The sequence below is a fragment of the Boleophthalmus pectinirostris genome, unplaced genomic scaffold, assembly GCF_026225935.1.
Source record: "Boleophthalmus pectinirostris isolate CB_2022bp ecotype Guang Dong unplaced genomic scaffold, ASM2622593v1 HiC_scaffold_6, whole genome shotgun sequence".
Classification (NCBI taxonomy): domain Eukaryota; kingdom Metazoa; phylum Chordata; class Actinopteri; order Gobiiformes; family Gobiidae; genus Boleophthalmus; species Boleophthalmus pectinirostris.
This window is the reverse complement of record NW_026571447.1, coordinates 34,920,059-34,942,411: the sequence shown is the minus strand read 5'-3', so window position 1 is coordinate 34,942,411 and position 22,353 is coordinate 34,920,059. Positions and strand designations below refer to the sequence as shown.

Sequence of the window (22,353 nt, the reverse complement as noted above, 5' to 3'; positions counted from 1 at the left end):
AGCTGGAGGAGTTCTGCATTGTGTGCGTTAAACTGCAACTTAAATTTATTTTAGTAGTCGACCAGTCAGTGATTCATTATTTGATCAGTCTATTGTACACTGAAACTTTTTAAATACATTATTTGCCAAATAAAAGTTGAAATATAATGACTGAAGGCCTTTAGCTGGACAATATTTAAAATGAAGTGTATCAATTGGGGAAATGAGAAATGGTTTCTTATTTTGTAACATTTTAATTTAATAATGCCACTGTCTTTGTTATATAAAGGCACATGTGTTTGAGTTTGTATAGTCCAGAGAACGATTTTAATGATCAAAATACAAACATTCTTTATAGCTGACTAGTCACAATTCATTGATTAATCCAGGGGTGTCCAAACTTTTGTCATCAAGGGCCACATTTCTAAACATAGACAAAGCAGACGGCCGATTGAGGGCCATAGACTGGTGCTCAATACAGTGAATAATTGAAATATCTGCATGTTTTACACGTTAGAATGAGTCATCAGTCTTTATTCTTGCTAAGATCCTTAAAACCCACACTAAATATTCAGTATTCCCTTTATCAAGGTAGAGTTTCAAAAATCTTGGAGTAAAAAGTAAATTTTTCATTGATGCAAGTAATTTGGGCCAAGTCACCTGGAAGCTTGGGGGCCAAGAAAAATTTGTCTGAGGCCCGCATTTGGCCCACAGGCCATAGTTTGGACATGCGGAGATTAATCATTGAAGCCCGATTTTGCATGCAAAGCAATAAACTCTCCATGGAGAGAAGCATCTGACGGACCCTCTACAAAAAGTTACACCATGCAGCTTTAACATTTGAGTGAGTTTTAGAAAGTTACATTATAATTTCACTTTAAGCCACAGTCTGTAACTTTTTAGCCAAGAAACTGAAAAAAAACAAACAAACAAACAAACAAAAAACTATTTGAATTTGGTTGTTTTAATTTCTCTGAGTAACTGTGAAGGGCCTCCTCCTGTTTGTGTCCATGGAAATGTTGTTCCTTTGGGTAATCTTCCACAATATGGCATAAAACGTTTCATGGAGAATGTTCCAAAATATAGTTATAACTTACAATTTCAATGGAATCTTGCAGGTGATGCACCACATCCATAAAGTTACACACTGTACCTTTAACTGTAAAGGATTCAAAAGGATTAAACTGTGATTTAAAATAGATTTAGAGGAACATTCACATAGTCCTGCACTGTACTGTTCCTCTCCAGATCTTTCAATGTTTCTATTTTATAACTATCCGAAAAGTGGATGCTTTTTACACCACTGGTTAAATCCTCAAAACACATAGAAGTTCACTCTGGGCCCCTGCTCCAAAAATAGTGATGATGTGTGATGAGGAAACAACATTATAACACAGATCAGAAAATAGCGTAAATTATTTGAAATAAATTATACTTAAAGGGCCCATATTGCACTGTTTTTATATTTGTAAAACATTTTAATTTAACACATCAACACCAAAACCACTAAAATCAAGATAAACCAATGGAAACTCAAGCTTGTACAGTTCCGTTTGGCTGTTTCCTCCTGACGATGTCTGATTTGAGTTCAGATACATTTGAAGAGTATTTTTATCAGTGTGTGAGGCCTCACTTCTCCAGTCGCCGCAGAGAAGACAAAATGTCCGCCGTCTGCTCTCTGCTTCTGCTCTCTCTGCTGCACATCTCTGGTGAGTCCTGCTACACCAAAATCAACTTCTGGATTACTTGATTTGCTGTAGAGAAGCAAAGACGAGGAAATCATAACATAAGAAGTTTTGTCTGCTAAAAGACAATAAAAAACCCAGACTTTACTGAACCAAATTAAAAATATTATTGATAGAAAAGGAGGAGACATGGTCCACACAACATGGTTTAGTCCTGTTAAATCCTGTTTTAGTCCCGGTTTAGACCTAGTTTAGTCCTGGTTTAGTCCTGGTTTAGACCTGGTTTAGACCTGGTTTAGACCTGGTTTAGTCCTGGTTTAAACCTGGTTTAGACCTGGTTTAGTCCTGGTTTAGACCTGGTTTAGACCTGGTTTAGTCCTGGTTTAAACCTGGTTTAGACCTGGTTTAGTCCTGGTTTTAGTCCTGGTTTAGACCTGGTTTAGTCCTGGTTTTAGTCCTGATTTTAATAATTTAAAGGGACAGTTCAGAATTTTGGACATAGGGTCTCATTTCCACATTGCTTTTGATTTTATGTGTTTTTTAAATGCGGTTATTGTACTCGATTCTTTTATTTCTTTGTCAAGACGATTCCATAATTTAACTCTTTTCACAGCAATGCTTCGATCCATAACCCTGGTTCTGAATCTGTTTTTTTTTTTAAAGATACAGTTAGGAATTTTAGACAGGGCCTCATTTCCTAGTGATCCAGAGTGTTGGAGACATGTGGAGACACTTTTTTAAATATTCCATCCAGTCCTTGTATTTGCAGAGGTCGCTGGTGCTAGACTAGTGCAAGTCAATGGTCAGAGTTCTCCTGCCACTAAAAACAGTCTTACCCACTCCACAAAACACCTGAAACAAAACTATTATTGCACCAGATGGTACAAAGTGAATGATAAATCGGACTACAAAACTGTGGTGCTGTAACAAAATAATTTAACACAATATACCAAAAAATACTCTTGGAGATATATCGATACAGCAGCCCTTGATATCGATACTGTATCTTCATATTAAACGATATGATATATCAATATTTTTATACTTTTGCACACCCCTAATAAACAGGGTTTGTGTTAAACATGTGAATGAAACAAAACACAACTCGAGGTCTGTTTGTGAAAACAACATTATCACATAGATCAGAAAATAATACCGTTAATACCTTGTGGTACCAACCAAAGAAAAAACATCTCCATGGAGACAAACCACAAGAAAAGTTACATATTGCACCTTTATATATTTAATCAAATATAGCATTGATGGATTTAGTGTGTAAGACAAAATGGTATATCTTTTCAGATTCATCTGCAATGGACTTTCTGATAATGTGATGAAAAAAGCTACAGATTATTATGATTATTACTCATTACTGTTTATTTTGTACGATCATAAAGGATAAACTTTTGTGCCTACGTCATTTCTATTATTAGTTTGTGCGACCATAAACGAAAACAAAATTCCAATTCTTAAAATTTTCATTCTCATTACTGTTTATTTTGTACGATCATAAACGATAAACTTCGTGCCTACGATAACATTATTATTAGTATGTACGACCATAAACTAAAATATGTTTCTGCATGTATGTATATGTGTGTTATGCATATGTGTATAAACATTTATATTGAGTATATGTACTGGATATCTGTGATGCATATATGTATGTATGTACATATGTGTGTACATGTATATGTGTGCCTGTATATATGTATGTATGTATGTATGTATGTATGTATGTATGTATGTGTGTATGTATGTACGTGTGGATATATTTTTGGTCATATCTGGGTATATTTCTGCATAATGACAGGTAGTCACTCCAAAGGTGATATAAACTGTAAGTTTTTTAAACTTCATTCTACTCCTTTTGAGCACCTGGTCCCAAATATGTTCATGTACATATCACTATATTGGTTATTGTTTTTTGAATTTTGTTGTACCTGGATCAAACAAATAAATAAATGAAATGAAATGATTACCTGCAAGTTTCTAGTAATTGCTAGCGTTTTTGAGCAACTCATTTTTTGTTTAGCATCACTCATCCCTGTTTTTCTTTTGGTTTCATCTGACAGAAGGACAGCAGATGTTGGTGGTCCAATCTGGAGATGTGGTCACTCTGCCCTGTGGAAATGCCTCTTTAAAGGCCTGCTCCAACATCAAATGGACCCACAATAAGAACGATATCATTGTAGATAACCAAACTCACTCCCCCATCTCTGCCCCACCAACTTCCACCGAGTTCATGTCTCCATACTTTGATGATTATATAGATCATATAGTTAGCCCCCGCAGACTGAACCTGACAGAGACGTGTGGTCTGCAGCTTGGAGAAATGGAGGAAGAAGACACTGGGGTCTACGCCTGCACTGAGCTCAACCAAACACTGCCCAGCTCTGAGTTCTTCCTGTCTATGGTCACCTGTGAGTATTCAGCCGTTTTAGTTTTTAACCATTGGCCAGCTGCATGTTGTCCAGATGTCCTTATTAACCTGGGACAGTCCCAGTTTTGAGCTCTGTGTCCCCTGTTCAGCAGATTTATACAAACCCATGTCCCATCTGAATCCGTGTGTCATTCGTTCATTCGTTTTTCAATATAAAACCAAAAATAAGAAAACGAAAAAACAACAGTTTTCTTCGTTATTTGTCTCCAAAACCAAAATGAAAAAACAGATAATGATTCGTTTTTTCAGTTTTCGATTTTGTGTTTAAATGAAGAATGGAAAATGGTCCCGGTCTGGTCCCAGTCTCACCGCATATGGACTGAATCAGGATGGATCCAGGTCCAAGACCAGACCGAGACCAGAGCAGGACTGTGACCGGGACAGAGCGGCTCTGGTCCTCCGCGCTCAAGAACCGCGTCTGGTTCCGAGGTGGTGCAAAGCATCCGACTGACGCATTCACACCAATGAAAATGAATCGAACTAAGAGCTTTTGGTTCAAATGGACCAGGTCCGGGACCAGACCGGGACCAGAGCGCTACTGAGACTGGGACCAGACCGGAACCAGAGCGGGCCTGAGACCGAGACCGAGACAAGACCAGGACCAGACCGGGACCAGACCGAAGGCTCAGAGCCCACGGCAGGGCCGGAGCTCGAAGCTGAGGCTCGGACCCCGTGGAGGCCCGGAGTCTGGTCCCGGTCTCAGTCCCGCTCTGGTCCCGGTCTGGTCTCGGTCTCAGTCCCGCTCTGGTCTCGGTCTGGTCTCGGACCTGGATCAGTCCTAGTTCAGTCCGTACCCGGTGCAAAAGTCCGGCATCGCAGTCACTGAAGTCACGTAAACGGGAAATGGCCGTTATCCGTTTTTTCCATTCTTCATTTAAACACAAAATCGAAAACTGAAAAAACGAATCGTTATCCGTTTTTTCATTTTGGTTTTGGAGACAAATAACGAAGAAAACTGTTGTTTTTTTCGTTTTCTTATTTTTGGTTTTATATTGAAAAACGAATGAACGAATGATACACAGATTCATCTGTCCCAATTATTGACCAATTTGACACCTGTCAACAGTAAAGCACATATTCAAATTTGTTAAGATAAAATACAGAAAGCCCTACTTGAAAATGACCATAAGCAGTTCCTCAGATTCTGACTGACACAAGTGAAAGAATGGACAATGTTACACGCCCTTTTCACAATTTTATCTCTACTAACTCTACCAACCTTTAAAACCAGTTAAAGGGCCCATCTCATGCTAAATAACGCTTTTCACATTGTATCTTCTGCACATAAACAAGCACAATTTGGGTTTTGGAACATTCATTACACAATAATCTTACTGATTTCTTGGAGTCAGTCACAGACCAGGAACTATGAAAGGCCATCTACTGCTCATCCCCCCGCCCGTCCTGAGAAAGCACAGGCTCCGCCCTCCAAACGTGACGTAGGCTCTGAGTGAGCCGCCCTTCCTCCGTCCATCTCAGGGAGGGAGGGGGAGACAGGCGTGCACCCTGATAGTGGTAGGAATATACTTTTATTCATCATGGCGATACAGCGCGTTCAGCCACATGTGTTGGACCTGGAATCGGACGAGGACTTTGAGGTGCACGAAGCTCAAGCACCGCGTCCACATCAACTGAACATTACTGATTGGCAAAGTATTAATAAACACTAGTAAATAAACTTATAATATCGTGTTCACTGCAGTGTAGAACAATGAGCTTATGCTGTCGCTTTTGTTTAGGTGTTCATGTGGGAACTGTCAGCCGATGTGGGGTGGAGGTGGGGCAGAGGCGGTGGAGTGGTGGACAGGGGCGGGTGTGAAGCTCTTTCTGCCAAGTCAAACATGTCATAGGCGTCATCGTTGTAGCAGCTTTAGTTCGTTGTCATGTGGGAGGGTGGCAGAAATACACTGTAATTTGTAAAAAAAAAAAAAAAAGCCAAATCAATCTAAAAACCACTTTGGCGACAAATACAAGGCCCACACATCACTCTTAGAAGGTAGAAATCTCTGAAAAGTTGATTTTGCATGAGGTGGGCCCTTTAAAGCAGAACTAAGGAACTTTCATCGATAGAGCTCCCCCTGCTGCTCCCTTATGAGAATACTCTTAGAGGGAACAGACTTTTTTCTTCACTTTTCTTTGTTCTTTCTTGTGGAAATAAGGCAGTATAATCAATTACAAACACATACAATGCTGCCAAATAAATTTCCCAAGGGTTTCCCGTGAGACCCCTCTTCAGGTCAGTGTCGGCCATACTGCACCGCTGGTTTTCCACAGAGAGGCAGAGGGAGATGCTTCAAACACCCCAAAAATACATATTTAACTGTCACAGGGACTTAAAAAGATAAGTAATAAAATAAGGTTAGTTTTGGTTTAGGAGTTGTTTTCACTGCACATAATGTTGTATAACAGGGATTTCCAACCTTTTTCCTCTGAGCTTCCTTTACAAAACAAAAATGCCAGAGGGCTACTCATTTTAGCGGCTGTAAGAAATTGAGATTATTATAAGAACAAGGGTGAGCCTTTGGGTACAGTTAGATGCCTATAAAACATAAACCATTGTCCATTTATTAGTGCACAAAGTTGGGCTTCAAATGATACATTTAGAATAGTAAAAGGCATACAATTAACCAAATGTTTGTTATTCAGCACAATGGTGTAATTCTGAAACCCCTTGGTGAGGTACTTGGAAGGAGGAAGGGAGATTCCTGACTTAAATGTATTGTGCTTAATAACTAAAATCGGATTTATTACCTGGTCCCCGAAGGGTTGACCAGGTTTTATATTCGCCCTGTGTGTCTGTGTGTGTCTGTGTGTCTGTGTTTGTGTCTGTGTCTGTGTTGTGTGTGTATGTCCACTCGCAATAAGTCCGCCATTTATGGACCGATTGTCACCAAATTTGGTATGTGAGTCAAGCCCCGTGCCTGATACCACAAAAAAAGTTTGGCAATGATCCGAGGTCATTTGAGATCATGCCATTACAAAGGACAGGCAATTTCGACAATTTCTGAACCATCTATGGCCTAAAATATTCACCCAATCATCACACAAGTTGACACACATATAACCGGGGTACACTGGATGTTACAGGTTGAAACCGGTCAAGGTCACTTGAAGGTCATGGTAACCAAGGTCAAATATGTGTTTTTGGTCATAACTCTGCGAAGGATCGAGCTAGAGCAAAGAGAGTGGTCTGAAAATCTCAGAAAAATTATTATCTATTTATAATTCTATGCATTTGTATAGTCAAATATTAATCGTTTTCGAGATAATCACTAATTATTACAGTTCCTTTCTCTTTTAGTGTAGCCGTTAAAATTCTAATTGGAACATAATTAAATTGCATTTCTTGTTTTTCTGGTGATACACAACACACTGATCTACAGTCACACAACTAACATACACACAACTCATGAAAAATGACATTTTGGTTACACACTAGTAAACACAGACATTGTCATGTGTGACCAGTGTCACACAAATGTTCTTGGGCCTGTACAGATACACACATTACATTGTGGATATAACGATCATATAATATGGGCTGGACTCCTCATAAACTGCTTCTGTGGTGATGAACTGACCCCACTGATGCCTCATGGGGACCAGGTTGATATCTCTGATTGCGCTTGTTTCCATTGTAAATGTGCCATTTTGATGTCTAACTTGTGCACTATGGGTAATGGTTTATGTTTAATAGACATGTGACTGTACCTTGTCTAAAACTTGCCATAGCTCTTCTACTTTTTCAGTTTTTTGCAACTGCTAAAATATGTTTGCTTGGCTCTTTGACATTTTCATTTCATGAAAGTAGCTCACCAGAGGAAAAAGTCTGGAGACCCCTGATATAGACAGTGGGTTTATGAGTTTTTTATGTTTACTTTACATACTAAAAGCTACAAACTTCTACAGAAATATATTTTAGACATATAATATAAATAAATAAAATATATAAGAAATAGCTAAATTCACTTTCTTAATAGGATAGTGCATCATGTAGGGCCCATCATGCACTATTTTATTTATCTATGTCATAATGCTGCTTCTTCATCACAAACATACCTGCATTTTGAGCTTTGGAGATGTAGACAGGATAATAAAAATGAAACATATGTGAATGAAACAAAACAATTCTGGGTATGTTGTTCTGAGGTAACAGCATTATAACATGGCTTGAAGCTCACAAGAGTCAGTTTGTGTAAGGACCTTTATACTTTCACCCATATAATGACAAAAACCTCCATATTATGTCCCTAACCTTTAAATCTTCTCAGTTTTAAACTATAGTTCAAACTCCTGGGGATGTAAGGTCAAATCGCATGATGAAGGTGATTACTGCACTTTCACCGTGAGGTTGCTGGTCCAGGGTTCGGATCAGAACCAGAACCAGAGCCGGTTCAAGTTCCAGACTTCAACATGCTCAGCTTCGCTGACATTCACCCCTGGTCCTTCAAGTCCAAGTGTGAGCTGTGAAGTGACAGACCTTAATCACAACCAAGTCTACATCTTTGGGGCCAGTCCAGAAGAACCGGAAAGAAACCAGGCCAAAGGTGAATACAGTTTTCATATATAGATTATTATTGATGCTTGAAGCTAACTGAAGCACTTCTCTGTCTGAAGCTCTGTTACTGAAATAAAACTTTAATCTGATCTTTATTTTAAGACAATCTGACCAGGATTATGATTAGCATTACCATGACAATCATTATCACTGCCTGAACCTTACCTGAGTTGTCCCCGTTTTTCAGACTGTACATGCCCATATACTTTGGTACAACTTTTCACTACTTTTAACAAATTAAATTTTTTATGATTTGTTCAATCAAACTCTGTATTTTAACTGTAAATAACCATTAGTGTGACTTCAACAGACAGAACACAAAATGAACAGCTTTAAGAGTTTGATGAGTTAAATTAAAAAGGTGGAGAGTACCAAATCAGGCCGTGACAATGGTCATACTAACAACCAGAGGCGGGAACTTGTAAGTCGTGACTTGGACTCCAGTCAGATTTAAGTCACTATTTTTAGGACTTGAGACTTGACTTGATAAAATAGACAAAGACTTTGGACTTGACTTTTACTTGAAGGTCAGTGACTTGGGACTTGACTCGGACTTGAGCCCTGTGAATTGAGAAGACTTGATGCTTCTCCTAAAAACATATATGTTTTTAGAAAATACTTTTCTCTTTGCAGTTGATAAATGCAGTGCTTAATTTTAAAGGAACAAACTGGAACATGTACATCCACTTCTGTTTGATACTTTGAATGTAACTGAAGTACTGTGATGTGGTATCCTCAAATGTACTACAGTAATATGCAGTACAATACAGTACAACGCAGTAAAACTGAGGGAACTACAAACAACTTCATCTTTCCATTTCAGTGCAGACTACATGACAAAATATCTGATATTAAGCACTTTTAAATCTGAATTCATTCTGTTCTGGTCGTAATGATTCACACTAAGATCTTGTCAAGTCATTTAAAAAGGAAACATTTGCATTTCTACAACTTTTATATAAATACTCATTTATAAATATACCATGACTTTTTAAGAAATTTCTTTTTTTTTTTAAAGTCATATAAACCGCAAAAATCTAAGGTATATTTGGAGCTTTGGTTTAAAGACTTGAAATGACTTGAAACTCAAAACAGATGACTTGGACTTGACTTGGACTTATGGGCCAGTGACTCGAGATTCGACTTGGACTTGCCTGTCTTTGACTTGGGACTCGACTCGGACTTGGGGTCAAAGACTCGAGACTTATCTGAGACTTGCAAAAACAGCGACTTCATCCCACCTCTGTGAACAATAACTAGCATGCTAATATTAACTCAAAGGAGGATGAAAACATGAATACAGTTTCTTTAAATTAAAAATTAAATAAAAATACTCAAAATGCAGAGGGTCCTATACCACCGTTTGGGAAATGAAAGATGTATAAGTTTAATGCCATAGTGTGGGACATATTCATGAGACAAGTAGGTGGCAGACACTCCATTAGAAAAGTTACATAGTGCACCTTTAAAAATTACAGCATGTCGGCAACAAATTCAGTTGTTTTTCATTATAGTGTAGGGTTTAATATGTTTCTTTCTCTCCACAGACCCTCTCTCTGTTGTAATTGTTCTGATGCTGCTGATACGCTCAGTGGAGCTACTGATGGTTTTTGTCACCATGGTGACACTGCTCAGAGGTCAGGACTTTAACATTAAGTCACATTTGTACAACTTTTCTGTGTCTAACGCTGTCCCTCTGTACAGTGCACGCCCGCTGCAGTTCTGCTGACAACCACCAGGTGAGGAAATAAAAAATAGTCTTACAAAAAAGAAACTCAACAGAGTCTGTGTCACAAACCAGGAAGACGTTTGGAAACATGTGATGACAACTTCCGGTGTAGTTAGCGACACTGGGCTCACCGAACATGGATCTATTAAAACTGACTGTGATCAAACCCACTGAAGTAAATGTGATCAGTGGTAAAATGAAGACTGCACGTACGTGCTGTTTGGAATCATCTTGAATTTAGCGCCTCATCTTTTGTAATCGCATGTACCCAGTGCCCAGAACCCAGTGTGTTTGTGATGAGGTAACAACATTTTAACATGGCTTAAAGCTCATAAAAATCTATTTTGTGTAATAACCCCTGACCTTTAATGCACCAGTGTAAAATGTCTGCAGAAGTACATTAGCAAAAAGAATGCACACAAGACTCTAAGGGTGTGCAAAGGTATCGAAATATCAACATATCATATCTTTAAATGTGATGCTATCACATTATTGATATCGTGGGCTGCTGTATCGATTTATCTCCAAGAGTCTTTTTTGGTATATTTTACTAAATCAGGGGTGTCAAACTCTAATTCACAGAGGCCAAAATTAAAAACTGGGACTAAGTCTCTATTGAAAAATTTCAACAACATCTGCATGTTTTCTCTTCTTTTGAGATCTGTAATGTTAAATCTTTTCTTATTAAAATAAATGTTTAATAATAGTTTTGCTTAAACATTGAATCCAGAACAAACAGAATATAAAATAATAACAACATTTTAAATAAATAATGTCTCTATAGGAGAGATCTCCAACCTGTAGCTCAGGAGCTACCAGGAGCTCTCCACCTCCTTCCAAGTAGCTCGCCAAGGGATTTCTGAATTATACATATTGTGCTGAATAATATAAAAAGCTCAAATTTGATAGAATAAATACATATTTCCTTTGTAAATGAATAATTTTGACGCCTAATTTTGTGCTCTGATAACTGGATAATGAGTTATGTTTTATAGACATATAACTGTACCTCATCTTCAGCTCACCATGGCTCTTATATTTACAACATTTCTGGCGACCACTAAAACTAGTAGCTCTCTTGCATTTTCATTTTACCAAAAGTAGCTCACAGGAGGAAAAAGGTTGGAGGCCCCTGCTCTATAGCCTGTATCTGTAGCCGGCAGGTCAGCTCTAACACATATTTGGCATGATCTTGCGGGCCTGCGTTTGACATGTCTGTACTAAATTATTTTGTTACAGAGCTACAGTTTTGTTGCTTGTTTAGTGGACGGAAACTCTTTTATGCGACACATTTAACATATTCACTGTTTTGATGATTAAAATGGGCATTTTTTCATATGAACAGCACAAGAAGTGGTTTTAAGGTTTTTAGTATCACAGCCATGATTTAGCCATTATTTTTTATTCAACCATATTGAATCGATTTGAAATATATTGTATCGAATCGAAAGTGCACTGCACTGAGATATGTATCGTATCGTGGCCTATGTGTCGACATATGTATTGGCAACTTCTTAATGATACCAGCCCTACAAGACACAGTACAGCACAAGAGCTTGTGGCAATATATAACAATTTCCAGAGACCAGAGTTTTGCGGTGACAATAAAGCATGTCAACTAGCATGCTAATACACACTTCCTGGTTATCAGACAATAAAACACTTTATCATTAGATGCAAAGAGTGTAATATAATGTGATGTGTGAGATACTGTGTCCAAGTAATTTCCCTTGTGGATCAATAAAGTCTCTATAAGTCTAAGTCTAAGTCTACACAGTGGACTTATTTTGACTTCAAGAGCTGCTTACAATGCATCTGTTCTGGGGAAAGACAGATTTTGTTCAAAAAACATACGAAGCATAAAATTCCTGTATTTTCTCTCCAGGTTTATGAGAACATCTGAGGTTTTCAAAATAAAAGCCCGAGCACCAGGATTGAGAGGTCTGCGGTCCGAGTGCACTTCATCTACAGGAGATAAAATATATTCACTCTTTTGACTTTGACTTTGTTTCCGAATGCAAATAAAGAAGCTTCACTGTATTTTTCCAAATCTACGTTATAGTTTTGTTTTTTTTTTTCATTCTTGTTTGTGCGGATCATACGTTTAAATATTTCTTTCAAAAACTGTAAATTTCCAATAGGCCCTTTCCCTCCAGCTCCCCCTCCCAGTACCTCAACAAAGCACATCTGAATTATACAGAATGTGTCACTATAGTTATTGTGTGCCATGGAGGTGTTATTGCTTTGTCTGGAATGTCCCACAGTATGGTATTAAAGCTTTCTATCTTCATGGAGACCAAACCAGACCAAATTACAGGTCAAATCTGTGGAGAGGCAACCAAACTCACAGTCAGAATGGCTGTTTTTCTCAATATTTTTGAGCACCTGTAATTGAATAAATATAAATGTAAAGTAGAGCTGTTTAATATCATACTGTGGTAAAGGAGAAATACAATTTGTCAACTAGACATGTTTATTGAGGTCGAAAGCTATATATATATATATATATATATATATATATATATATATATATATATATATATATATATATATATATATATATATATATATATATATATATATATAGTATTTTATCAGTGTATGAGGTTTCACTTCTCCAGTCACTGCAGAGAAGACAAAATGTCTTCAAAAAGTTTTGGTGTGATCAACTGACATGATACAGACAGAACAGAGGCTCTTTCTGCAGGAGACATGCACAGTAGAGCCAAGTGACGGTGGTACAGGAGTTATGGGTCCACTCACTACAGTGCCTACACCTTCTCTCACACCTTTTGTGCTGGTGGCACAGAAAAAATGTCACTTTTCACACTGATTCGGACAGAGTCAGTGTGAATCGGACAGAAACAATACTTTGGGCATAGTTCAAATGTTCCATTTGGATTTATTACGTTTTATTACAAGTGGACCTTTTGAGTTTATAGTTGAGTACCCCTGATACAGAGAGTGAATGAACAGAGGGAGGATATAGAGATGCTGTGGGAGGATCAGGGAATGAGTGGCGGCTGTGGGAAAAACAGGGAGGAAGCAAAAGAAGGGCTGGACTCTTGGCAACAACACGTCACTGTTGAAGTTACTCGTCTCATTCAAGTCGACCTTAGTTTACTTGACAAATAATGTGCTTTTTTCTCACTGAAAGTAACTGTTACTTTACCACAATCATTAAGATTCACAAATCTGTAGCTGTGAGTAAAGTAAACGAGCTGAATGCAAGTGAACCCTAGTGTTAGATTTGACAGTGTACATGACATCATCAAGTGGAACAGAGCATTTTGAGCACTGGAGATGTAGACAGACTAATAATGCAGGATCACTCAAACATGTGTGAATGAAACAAAACACAACTCTGGGTTTGTTTTTTGACTCACAAGAGAATCAGTGAGTCAATGTGAGTCAATTTTGGCATTAAATGACCTTTAAATATAAAAATGTCTAATCTGACCATAACATGGACCTTTGAAACCAGTGGAAAAGATTGTTGTTGCTGCTGTGTTCTTTTTAAATTTAAAACAAAAAAATAAAATAAAATGAATTGAATAATAATATTAATAGATAAATAAATAAATCAACACTTGACCAAAACCACATAAATCAAGATTAACCAATGGGACATGCCTCGAGCTCGTGCAGTTCCGTTTGTGTGTTTCCTCCTGAAGATTTCTGATATGAGTTATAGATACATATATAGATAGATACATTTAAAGGAAAAGGAGTATTTTATCAGTGTATGAGGCTTCACTTCTCCAGTCACTGCAGAGAAGACAAAATGTCCGCTGTCTGCTCTCTGCTTCTGCTCTCTCTCATGCTGCACATCTCTGGTGAGTCCTGCTACACTGTGAAAGTAAATCTGTATGAACTGACTGTATCTTTGTTAATGACTTTTAGATTATTTATTTTATATTATTTTTAATTATTTTATATGACCAATATGTCATATCATAGCAGTAGTATCTGTGTAAGATTTTTTATTAAAACTCTACTAAGTAACTTTATCAGAGGGTTCCATGCTTGTCTCCATGGAAACAGTTTTCATTTGCCAAAAACCTCTTAATTTTGCATTTTTTGTGATATTGGGCAAATTGTGCACATTTATGTCAACTTAAACTAGAAAAGCGCTCAGAGAGCGCAGACCTCCACCAAGGACTACAGTCCCCCTCATATTAATTGTGTTTTCCATAAATATTTGTCTCGTATCTTTCAATTTGGAATATGAAAGAGGATCCCATTGTCCATCCCTGAGTCAAATTTCATGGGGTTTGGTCAATAATTAATCGAGATATTGAGAAACAAAATTTTTGGCCCCATTTACCACAATGTTAACTAAAATTTCAAAGTGATCCAGAATCCAGGATTTCTTCCGGATCACCCCCAAAATGAAATCAGTTCTTCCATTTCACATTTCCAAGTCCATAACTTTTTGAGTTATGTTGCTAACAATCAAACAAACAAACAAACAAACAGACAAACGCCGGCAAAACATAACCTCCTTGGCGGAGTAATAAGAGCGCGGCACGCGTCATTAAAACCCCGTCTCCTCTCGCGCACTGCTAACGATAGATCCTGTGGATAAAGATCCGCTGCCTGTCATGTTTCAGCTCTGGTGCCGCTCTCACTGCTGCCATAATCCTCTGCTTGCCTCTAGAGTTGTGAAGCTTGATGATAACAGGCTGAGGATGTGTACCTTGTCTGCCGGAGCCCCGATGTGCGCGATCCATCTTAATGCGCGTCACAGCTCCGGCACCGGGGCTCTTGTCAAAGCCGAGAAGTGAAGGGAGCCAGGCTTCGAAAAACTGTAGCGGGCTCGTCCTCTCCGTACCCTCTTTCAGGTTGATAATGCGGATGTTGTCTCGCCTGCTTCTGTTCTCCATGTCATCCAAACCTCTGGCCATAGAAGCGATTCTCTTTTCGGCATCAGCCAGTCTCCTCGCCAGCTCCGTAACGCTGTCTTCTGCATCCGAAACTCGGGAAGGTGACTTTTAAAATGTATTCCCCTACAGATTACAGATTACACACCCCAAAATGTAGTTTGTAACGTAATCCATTAAATTACTTAAAGTGAGTAACGTAATCTGAATACTTTGGATTACTTGATATTGGCCTGGTTTTAGTCCTGGATTTAGTCCTGGTTTAGTCTTGGTTTAGTCCTGTTTTTTTTTGTTTGTCTTGGTTTAGTCCTGGTTTTATCCTGGTTTTAGACCTGCTTTTAGTCCTGATTTAGTCCTGATTTTAGTCCTGGTTTTAGTCCTGGTTTAGTCCAGATTTTAGTCCTGGTTTAGTCCTGGTTTTAGTCCTGGTTTAGTCCTGGTTTAGTCCTGGTTTAGTCTGATTTTAGTACTGGTTTAGTCCTGGTTTAGTCCTGGTTTTAGTACTGGTTTAGTACTGGTTTAGTCCTGTCCTGTTTAGTCCTGATTTAGTCTGGTTTAGTCCTGATTTTAGTCCTGGTTTAGTCCTGGTTTTAGTCCTGGTTTAGTCCTGATTTTAGTACTGGTTTAGTCCTGGTTTTAGTCCTGGTTTAGTCCTGGTTTTAGTCCTGGTTTTAGTACTGGTTTAGTCCTGGTTTAGTCCTAATTTTAGTCCTGGTTTTAGTCCTGGTTTAGTCCTGGTTTAGTTCTGGTTTTAGTCCTGGTTTAGTCCTGGTTTTAGTCCTGGTTTAGTCCTGGTTTTATCCTGGTTTTAGTCTGGTTTCTGGTTTTAGTCCTGGTTTAGTCCTGGTTTTAGTCCTGGTTTAGTCCTGGTTTTTAGTTTAGACCTGCTTTTAGTCCTGATTTAGTCCTGATTTTAGTCCTGGTTTTAGTCCTGGTTTAGTCCAGATTTTAGTCCTGGTTTAGTCCTGGTTTTAGTCCTGGTTTAGTCCTGGGTTTAGTCCTGATTTTAGTACTGGTTTAGTCCTGGTTTAGTCCTGATTTTAGTCCTGGTTTAGTCCTGGTTTTAGTACTGGTTTAGTACTGGTTTAGTCCTGGTTTTAGTACTGGTTTAGTCCTGATTTTAGTCCTGGTTTAGTCCTGGTTTTAGTCCTGGTTTAGTCCTGGTTTAGTTGGTTTTAGTCCTGGTTTAGTCCTGAGTCCTGGTTTTAGTCCTGGTTTAGTCCTGGTTAGTTTTTAGTCCTGGTTTAGTTTGGTTTAGTACTGGTTTAGTCTGGTTTTAGTCCTGATTTTAGTCCTGGTTTAGTCCTGGTTTTAGTCCTGGTTTAGTCCTGATTTTAGTCCTGGTTTTAGTCCTGGTTTTAGTCCTGGTTTAGTCCTGGTTTTAGTCCTGGTTTAGTCCTGATTTTAGTCCTGGTTTTAGTCCTGGTTTAGTCCTGGTTTAGTCCTGGTTTTAGTCCTGGTTTAGTCCTGGTTTAGTCCTGGTTTTAGTCCTGGTTTTAGTCCTGGTTTAGTCCTGGTTTTAGTCCTGGTTTAGTCTGGTTTTAGTCCTGGTTTAGTCCTGGTTTTAGTCCTGTTTAGTCCTGGTTTTATCCTGGTTTTAGACCTGCTTTTAGTCCTGATTTAGTCCTGATTTTAGTCCTGGTTTTAGTCCTGGTTTAGTCCAGATTTTAGTCCTGGTTTAGTCCTGGTTTTAGTCCTGGTTTAGTCCTGGGTTTAGTCCTGATTTTAGTACTGGTTTAGTCCTGGTTTAGTCCTGATTTTAGTCCTGGTTTAGTCCTGGTTTTAGTACTGGTTTAGTCCTGGTTTTAGTACTGGTTTAGTCCTGATTTTAGTCCTGGTTTAGTCCTGGTTTAGTCCTGTTTAGTCCTGATTTTAGTCCTGGTTTAGTCCTGGTTTTAGTCCCTGGTTTAGTCCTGGTTTTAGTCCTGGTTTAGTCCTGGTTTAGTCCTGGTTTAGTCCTGGTTTTAGTCCTGGTTTTAGTCCTGGTTTAGTCTGGTTTAGTCTGGTTTAGTCCTGGTTTTAGTCCTGGTTTAGTCCTGGTTTAGTCCTGGTTTAGTCCTGGTTTAGTCCTGGTTTTAGTCCTGGTTTAGTCCTGGTTTAGTTCTGGTTTTAGTCCTGGTTTAGTCCTGGTTTAGTCCTAATTTTAGTCCTGGTTTAGTCCTGGTTTTAGTCCTGGTTTAGTCCTGGTTTAGTTCTGGTTTTAGTCCTGGTTTAGTCCTGGTTTTAGTCCTGGTTTAGTCCTGGTTTAGTCCTGGTTTAGTCCTGGTTTAGTTCTGGTTTTAGTCCTGGTTTAGTCCTGGTTTAGTTCTGGTTTTAGTCCTGGTTTAGTCCTGGTTTTAGTCCTGGTTTAGTCCTGGTTTTAGTACTGGTTTAGTCCTGGTTTAGTCCAAAATATGAAAACAGGAAAATACCTCTGTGTAATCCATTTATTTCAACAAAGTAACTGTAATCCAATTACCACTCACTGAAACAGTAACTGAATACAGTTACTCATAATTTGTACTCTGATTACTTAACTCCGGTACATGTAATCTGTTACTCCCCAACACTGATCGTGGTTATTAAGCCTGGCGGAGATTTTATCTTTTTGGTTAGTGCCAGCATTAGCAGTCGTCAGCTTTTTTGTTTGAATTTTCATTGGTCTCGACATAGTTCAGCGTCCAAAAAAAAAAAAAAAAAAAACTCCAATAAAAGTGTTAGAAAGTACTTAGTTTGTATCCGTATTGCTGATATTGGTAGTCACGCGTATTACATCTTAATCAAGTTAGGGTGGGTGCGGGAGCACAGCGAAAACACGTCCTCTCGCAAGCCATGTTCACCCGGACGTCCACAATAAGATTTTATGTTTGTGCTCCTATTGTATTTATAGCCTGTATAAAAGAGGTGTGTGATCTTGAGCTCTGTGTGCTTTACAGAAGAGCAGCGTTTTTTTGTGGTCAAACATGGGGACAATGTGACCCTGCAGTGTGGAAATGCGTCTCTGACCCACTGCACTTGGAATGTTGAGGACGACCACAACTCTGTTGTCCTCGCATCAAAAGTCCGGACCAGGAGGTTATCGATCCGTCCTCCAGTTGTGGTGACCCAAGTAATCAGACATTTTGAAGAATTTAAGTCCTGTGAGCTGCAGATCCAGCACCTGACAAAATGGGACGCCGGAGTGTACACCTGCACCCAGCTCAACCAAACACAAGTCAGCTCTGAGGTCAACCAAACAAAACTTAGCTCTGAGGTCAACCAAACACAACACTTCTTCCTGTCTGTGGTCACTTGTGAGTATTTGCCATTTCAATTCTCTTTTCTTGGTTCCTTCTCCTTGATTCCTGTCCTCGATCCTCCATTTTTCAGCTGTCAATCAAATGTGTCATATTAAATGTCCCAAAGTTTAGAGGAGACAAGGGAAGGAAAGCAGAGAGGAAACATAAGTGAGTGTTCAAGAGGCACACCCCCGATAAAATAATCAAACTGTTTTTGTCTCACAGTGAGGAGTTTGTGTGAGTCCAACAGCACCACAGCAAAACATGACATATTGAATCATTCTGAATATGACATTAAAACTAATAAAACATAAGTTCAAACATGTTTATGACAGCAAATGCATTGGTCTGACTTTGAATTAAAAATCATAGAATAAAAAATAAAAAATAAATCCTTAGTATAGTCCTCACTATATGGTCACTTCGGAGAGTGCCAGAGCCTGAGGAAAGATTGTCCCATTCACCGTCTGCTCCTCTCTCCTCTCCTCCCTGTGTCTCCTCTGTGGCTGGGACTTCCTCACCCATTTCTTGCAGGCAAAGAAAACTGAAATGAGCATAGATCTATATTTAGACCTAGAGCACATTACTGCACATAATATTACACTTTCTTTGTGGAGTTTGCATGTTTCTCCCCGTGTCTGGCTGACTACGAGAGCTTTTAAGAGGGTGTATTAGGCTAAATCTACTTTTTTTTTTGCCCTCTCACAGGAACTAGTCCAGCCCTCCCTCCCTCCTTTCAGTTAGGTGAGAGCAGAGACGAGCATCAACAACAAAACTGAAAGAAATTAAAATCTTCAACAAGAGAAAGAAGTGATTTATGTTTTAGCAATTAATACTAATAAGGTTGATGGTTTATAACATGACTAAAAGCTCACAATAGTCAATTTTGTGTAATAAAAGACCTTTAAAGGATGGCATTATTGAAGTTTACCTCAGCCAGTTTCACCCATATGGGAAAAACAAATATATAAATAAGTAATAATATCTATGGTTCTTACTTTTCGCACTTCTCAGTTTCAGATAAAGGTTTAATGTCGTCCAAAACCCTGACCTGTGATTTCACACCGTACGATGGGCAAAAAAATTGCGGACACCTGGTTAAATGGCGGGTCCAGGGCTCGGATCATAACCAGCTCACGTTTGTGACTTCTCAGTGCTCGGCCAGGGTGTACCCTGTGAGTCCTTCAAGTCCGAATCTGAGCTGTGAAGTGACAGACCTGAATCGCAACCAGGTCTATGTCTTTGCAGGTAAGGACCAAGACGAAACTAAAATGTTACAGTTTTCATGTTAATGCAAATATTAAACTACAAAATTTTACTCTTTGTGAATCTGAGCAAACGGAGATGCCCAGGGGAACCAGACTCAAGTCCAGACTGAGAACGAACCTGAAGAATCACAGGGTAACCTCTTCGACTCTAATGGTCCTGGAAGAAGTAAGTTGATCATGTTACAATTTAGTATTTTGGTTTTCAAGATGATGAATCAATCATGAAGCAGAATGAGCCTCACTCTCTTATTCGAGTTGCCAGTTTTAATGTTGAAATCCATTTGTTTAAAATGTTAAAGAGACTGTCTCTGATCTGAATCCTCACTGTCTAACGCCAACACCTCCAGCCAATCAGTGCCTCTGCTGCTGCAGTATATGCTGTCCGTATACTGAGAATGAGAAATACTTTTATGTGTCCTATGTGCAGGTTGCAGCACAATCCCAGGATCAGTACATGTTACATACAGTTCTTTTAAAGAGAGTCCAGCTCAACTTTTTACCACTAAACTGTGTAAATGACATTATAATAACAACAATACTTTTGGCTAGTCATTTTGTGCAAACTTATTTTGCAGTTTGGTGTATTTTTAACTTGTGTTTTCTGTCAACAGTGATTAAACACTGCTACAGTTGAAGAAGTGTTTATATCTAAATATTCTGCCTCCACTAGCGTTTCGGAACTAGCTTTACAGATAGCGAACAGTATTCTCAATAAGCACCCAGGAAGCCTCTTGCTGTTTTGGATATTTACTGAAGGTTGACTGTAAAACTGTAACATACAAAAAATAAATCCATATTACAATTTTATCTTCACATTTCAACAAACAAAGAATAATCAGAGCTATATAAAACAACATAGGGCAACTCAACAATTCAAAATATATACAACAATATCAACAACATCACAAAAAACATCTATACAACAGCCAATTAGCATCATGCTAACATCAATAGAAATCTCCTTAGAAAGGCTAACGCTACTAGCATATTACATTTTATCAGGGATCTCAAAAATAAAACAATTCAAAGTGCCTCATAGAGTGAGTTAGTATGTTATGGTGTTACAATACTCACAGACAGATATTTCTATAGGCCCAAAAACAGTTCACAGGAATAAAAAACTGACAAGAACAGCTAAAACAAAAACACTGGCAGAAGACACTGACAGTTGACACTGGCAGTTGAAAAGCCTAAAACAATATGGCAGCTATGGTAGCTGCAGTAGACAAAACAGATAAAGTCAAAACTATTTATTTATTTATTTTTATCAACTGAGGCAGAACACTAAATTTCATTCTTGCTCTTCTCTCTCCACAGACCCTCACCCTGTTGTAACTGTGCTGATGCTGCTGATGCGTTCAGTGGAGCTACTGATGGTTTCTGTCATCACAGTGATACTTTTTAGAGGTCAGACTGAGATTTAACATTAAGTCACATTTATACAACTTTTCTGTGTCTAATACGTCCCTCTGTACAGTGCACGCCTGCTACCGTTCTCTGAACTACCGCCAGGTGAGGAAAGTCCCCATAAAACAGAACACTTTTTTGTTTCACACTGGGGGGTTTACTGCATATAACCCAAGTCTATGGAGGAATGTTCAGCAGTTACCATGGTGACACAATGCACATATTAACAAACAAATTTCCAGTTAGAATTTCCAGTTAATGTCAAACCCACCAACTGAGATTTTACTTTGCTAAATACTAAACTTGGTGTTAATTCAAAACTATTCTAAAGCACGATATAAGTATATCCCTGTTGTTGTCTCTTTTGTTTACTTTTTTTTTGGCTAATACATATCTATGGTCATTTTGTATGTCTTGCCAATCATAACATACTGTTTTATACATTTTGTATTATTATTTTTTTGTGAGCAAATTTGTTGTTAATGTCATTTTTGTAAAACCCACATGAGAACAATTATTATTATTATTATTATTATTATTATTATTATTATTATTATTATTATTATAATTAATAATAATAATAATAATAATAATAATAATAATAATAATAATTTGTGTTATTTATTTATTTTTCCCCCCCAGGTGTCTAAGAGGACCAGACAAGTTGGGAAAAATAAAAATCTGAACACTAGGGTTGAGGAGTCCCTGGTCTGAGTCAACGTTATAAAAATATGTTTACTCCAGCAGCTTTTAATCTGTTGCATGCTTTTTTTTTTCAGCAAATAATGCAAATAAAGATGCTTTGCTCATCATTCAAACACGTGTTCATTTATTAACCCTTTTTTAATAGAAATAATAATAATGGATCTTTTTTTTTTTGACACTCAAAGTCACCGGTAATAATAATAATAATAATAATAATAATAATAATAATAATAATAATAATAATAATAATAATAATAATAATAATAATTTTTTAAATTTTTAAAAAGGAAAAGAAAAAAAAAGTCGCCGGTAATTTTTTTCGTCAACCTCCCAGACTAAACTAGCTGATAGGCGTGTGAAACTAATAAATGTTTAAACTGTGTGATATTTAATGCATAAAAATTAGGTAAACGGTTTATATCAATTAATTAATAAAAAA

At 38.0% G+C, this 22,353-nt stretch overlaps 2 protein-coding genes across 2 annotated transcripts; both read left to right on the top strand.

Moving 5' to 3' along the window:
- Positions 1 to 1,637: 1,637 nt before the first annotated feature.
- On the top strand, positions 1,638 to 12,448 carry LOC129411877 (uncharacterized). The gene is made up of 6 exons (XM_055164117.1): positions 1,638 to 1,688; positions 3,740 to 4,087; positions 8,379 to 8,654; positions 10,213 to 10,302; positions 10,370 to 10,404; positions 12,280 to 12,448. Exons 1-6 carry the CDS (start codon positions 1,640 to 1,642, stop codon positions 12,295 to 12,297), a joined length of 816 nt encoding a protein of 271 aa, XP_055020092.1. The 5' UTR covers positions 1,638 to 1,639; the 3' UTR covers positions 12,298 to 12,448.
- A 1,722-nt stretch (positions 12,449 to 14,170) lies between these two features.
- Positions 14,171 to 21,923, top strand: LOC129411818 (uncharacterized). Its single transcript, XM_055163914.1, has 7 exons — positions 14,171 to 14,230; positions 18,193 to 18,549; positions 19,549 to 19,782; positions 19,870 to 19,968; positions 21,120 to 21,209; positions 21,280 to 21,314; positions 21,852 to 21,923. The coding sequence occupies exons 1-7, from the start codon at positions 14,179 to 14,181 to the stop codon at positions 21,921 to 21,923; spliced, it is 939 nt and encodes a 312-aa protein (XP_055019889.1). The 5' UTR covers positions 14,171 to 14,178.
- The last annotated feature ends 430 nt before the right edge of the window (positions 21,924 to 22,353 follow it).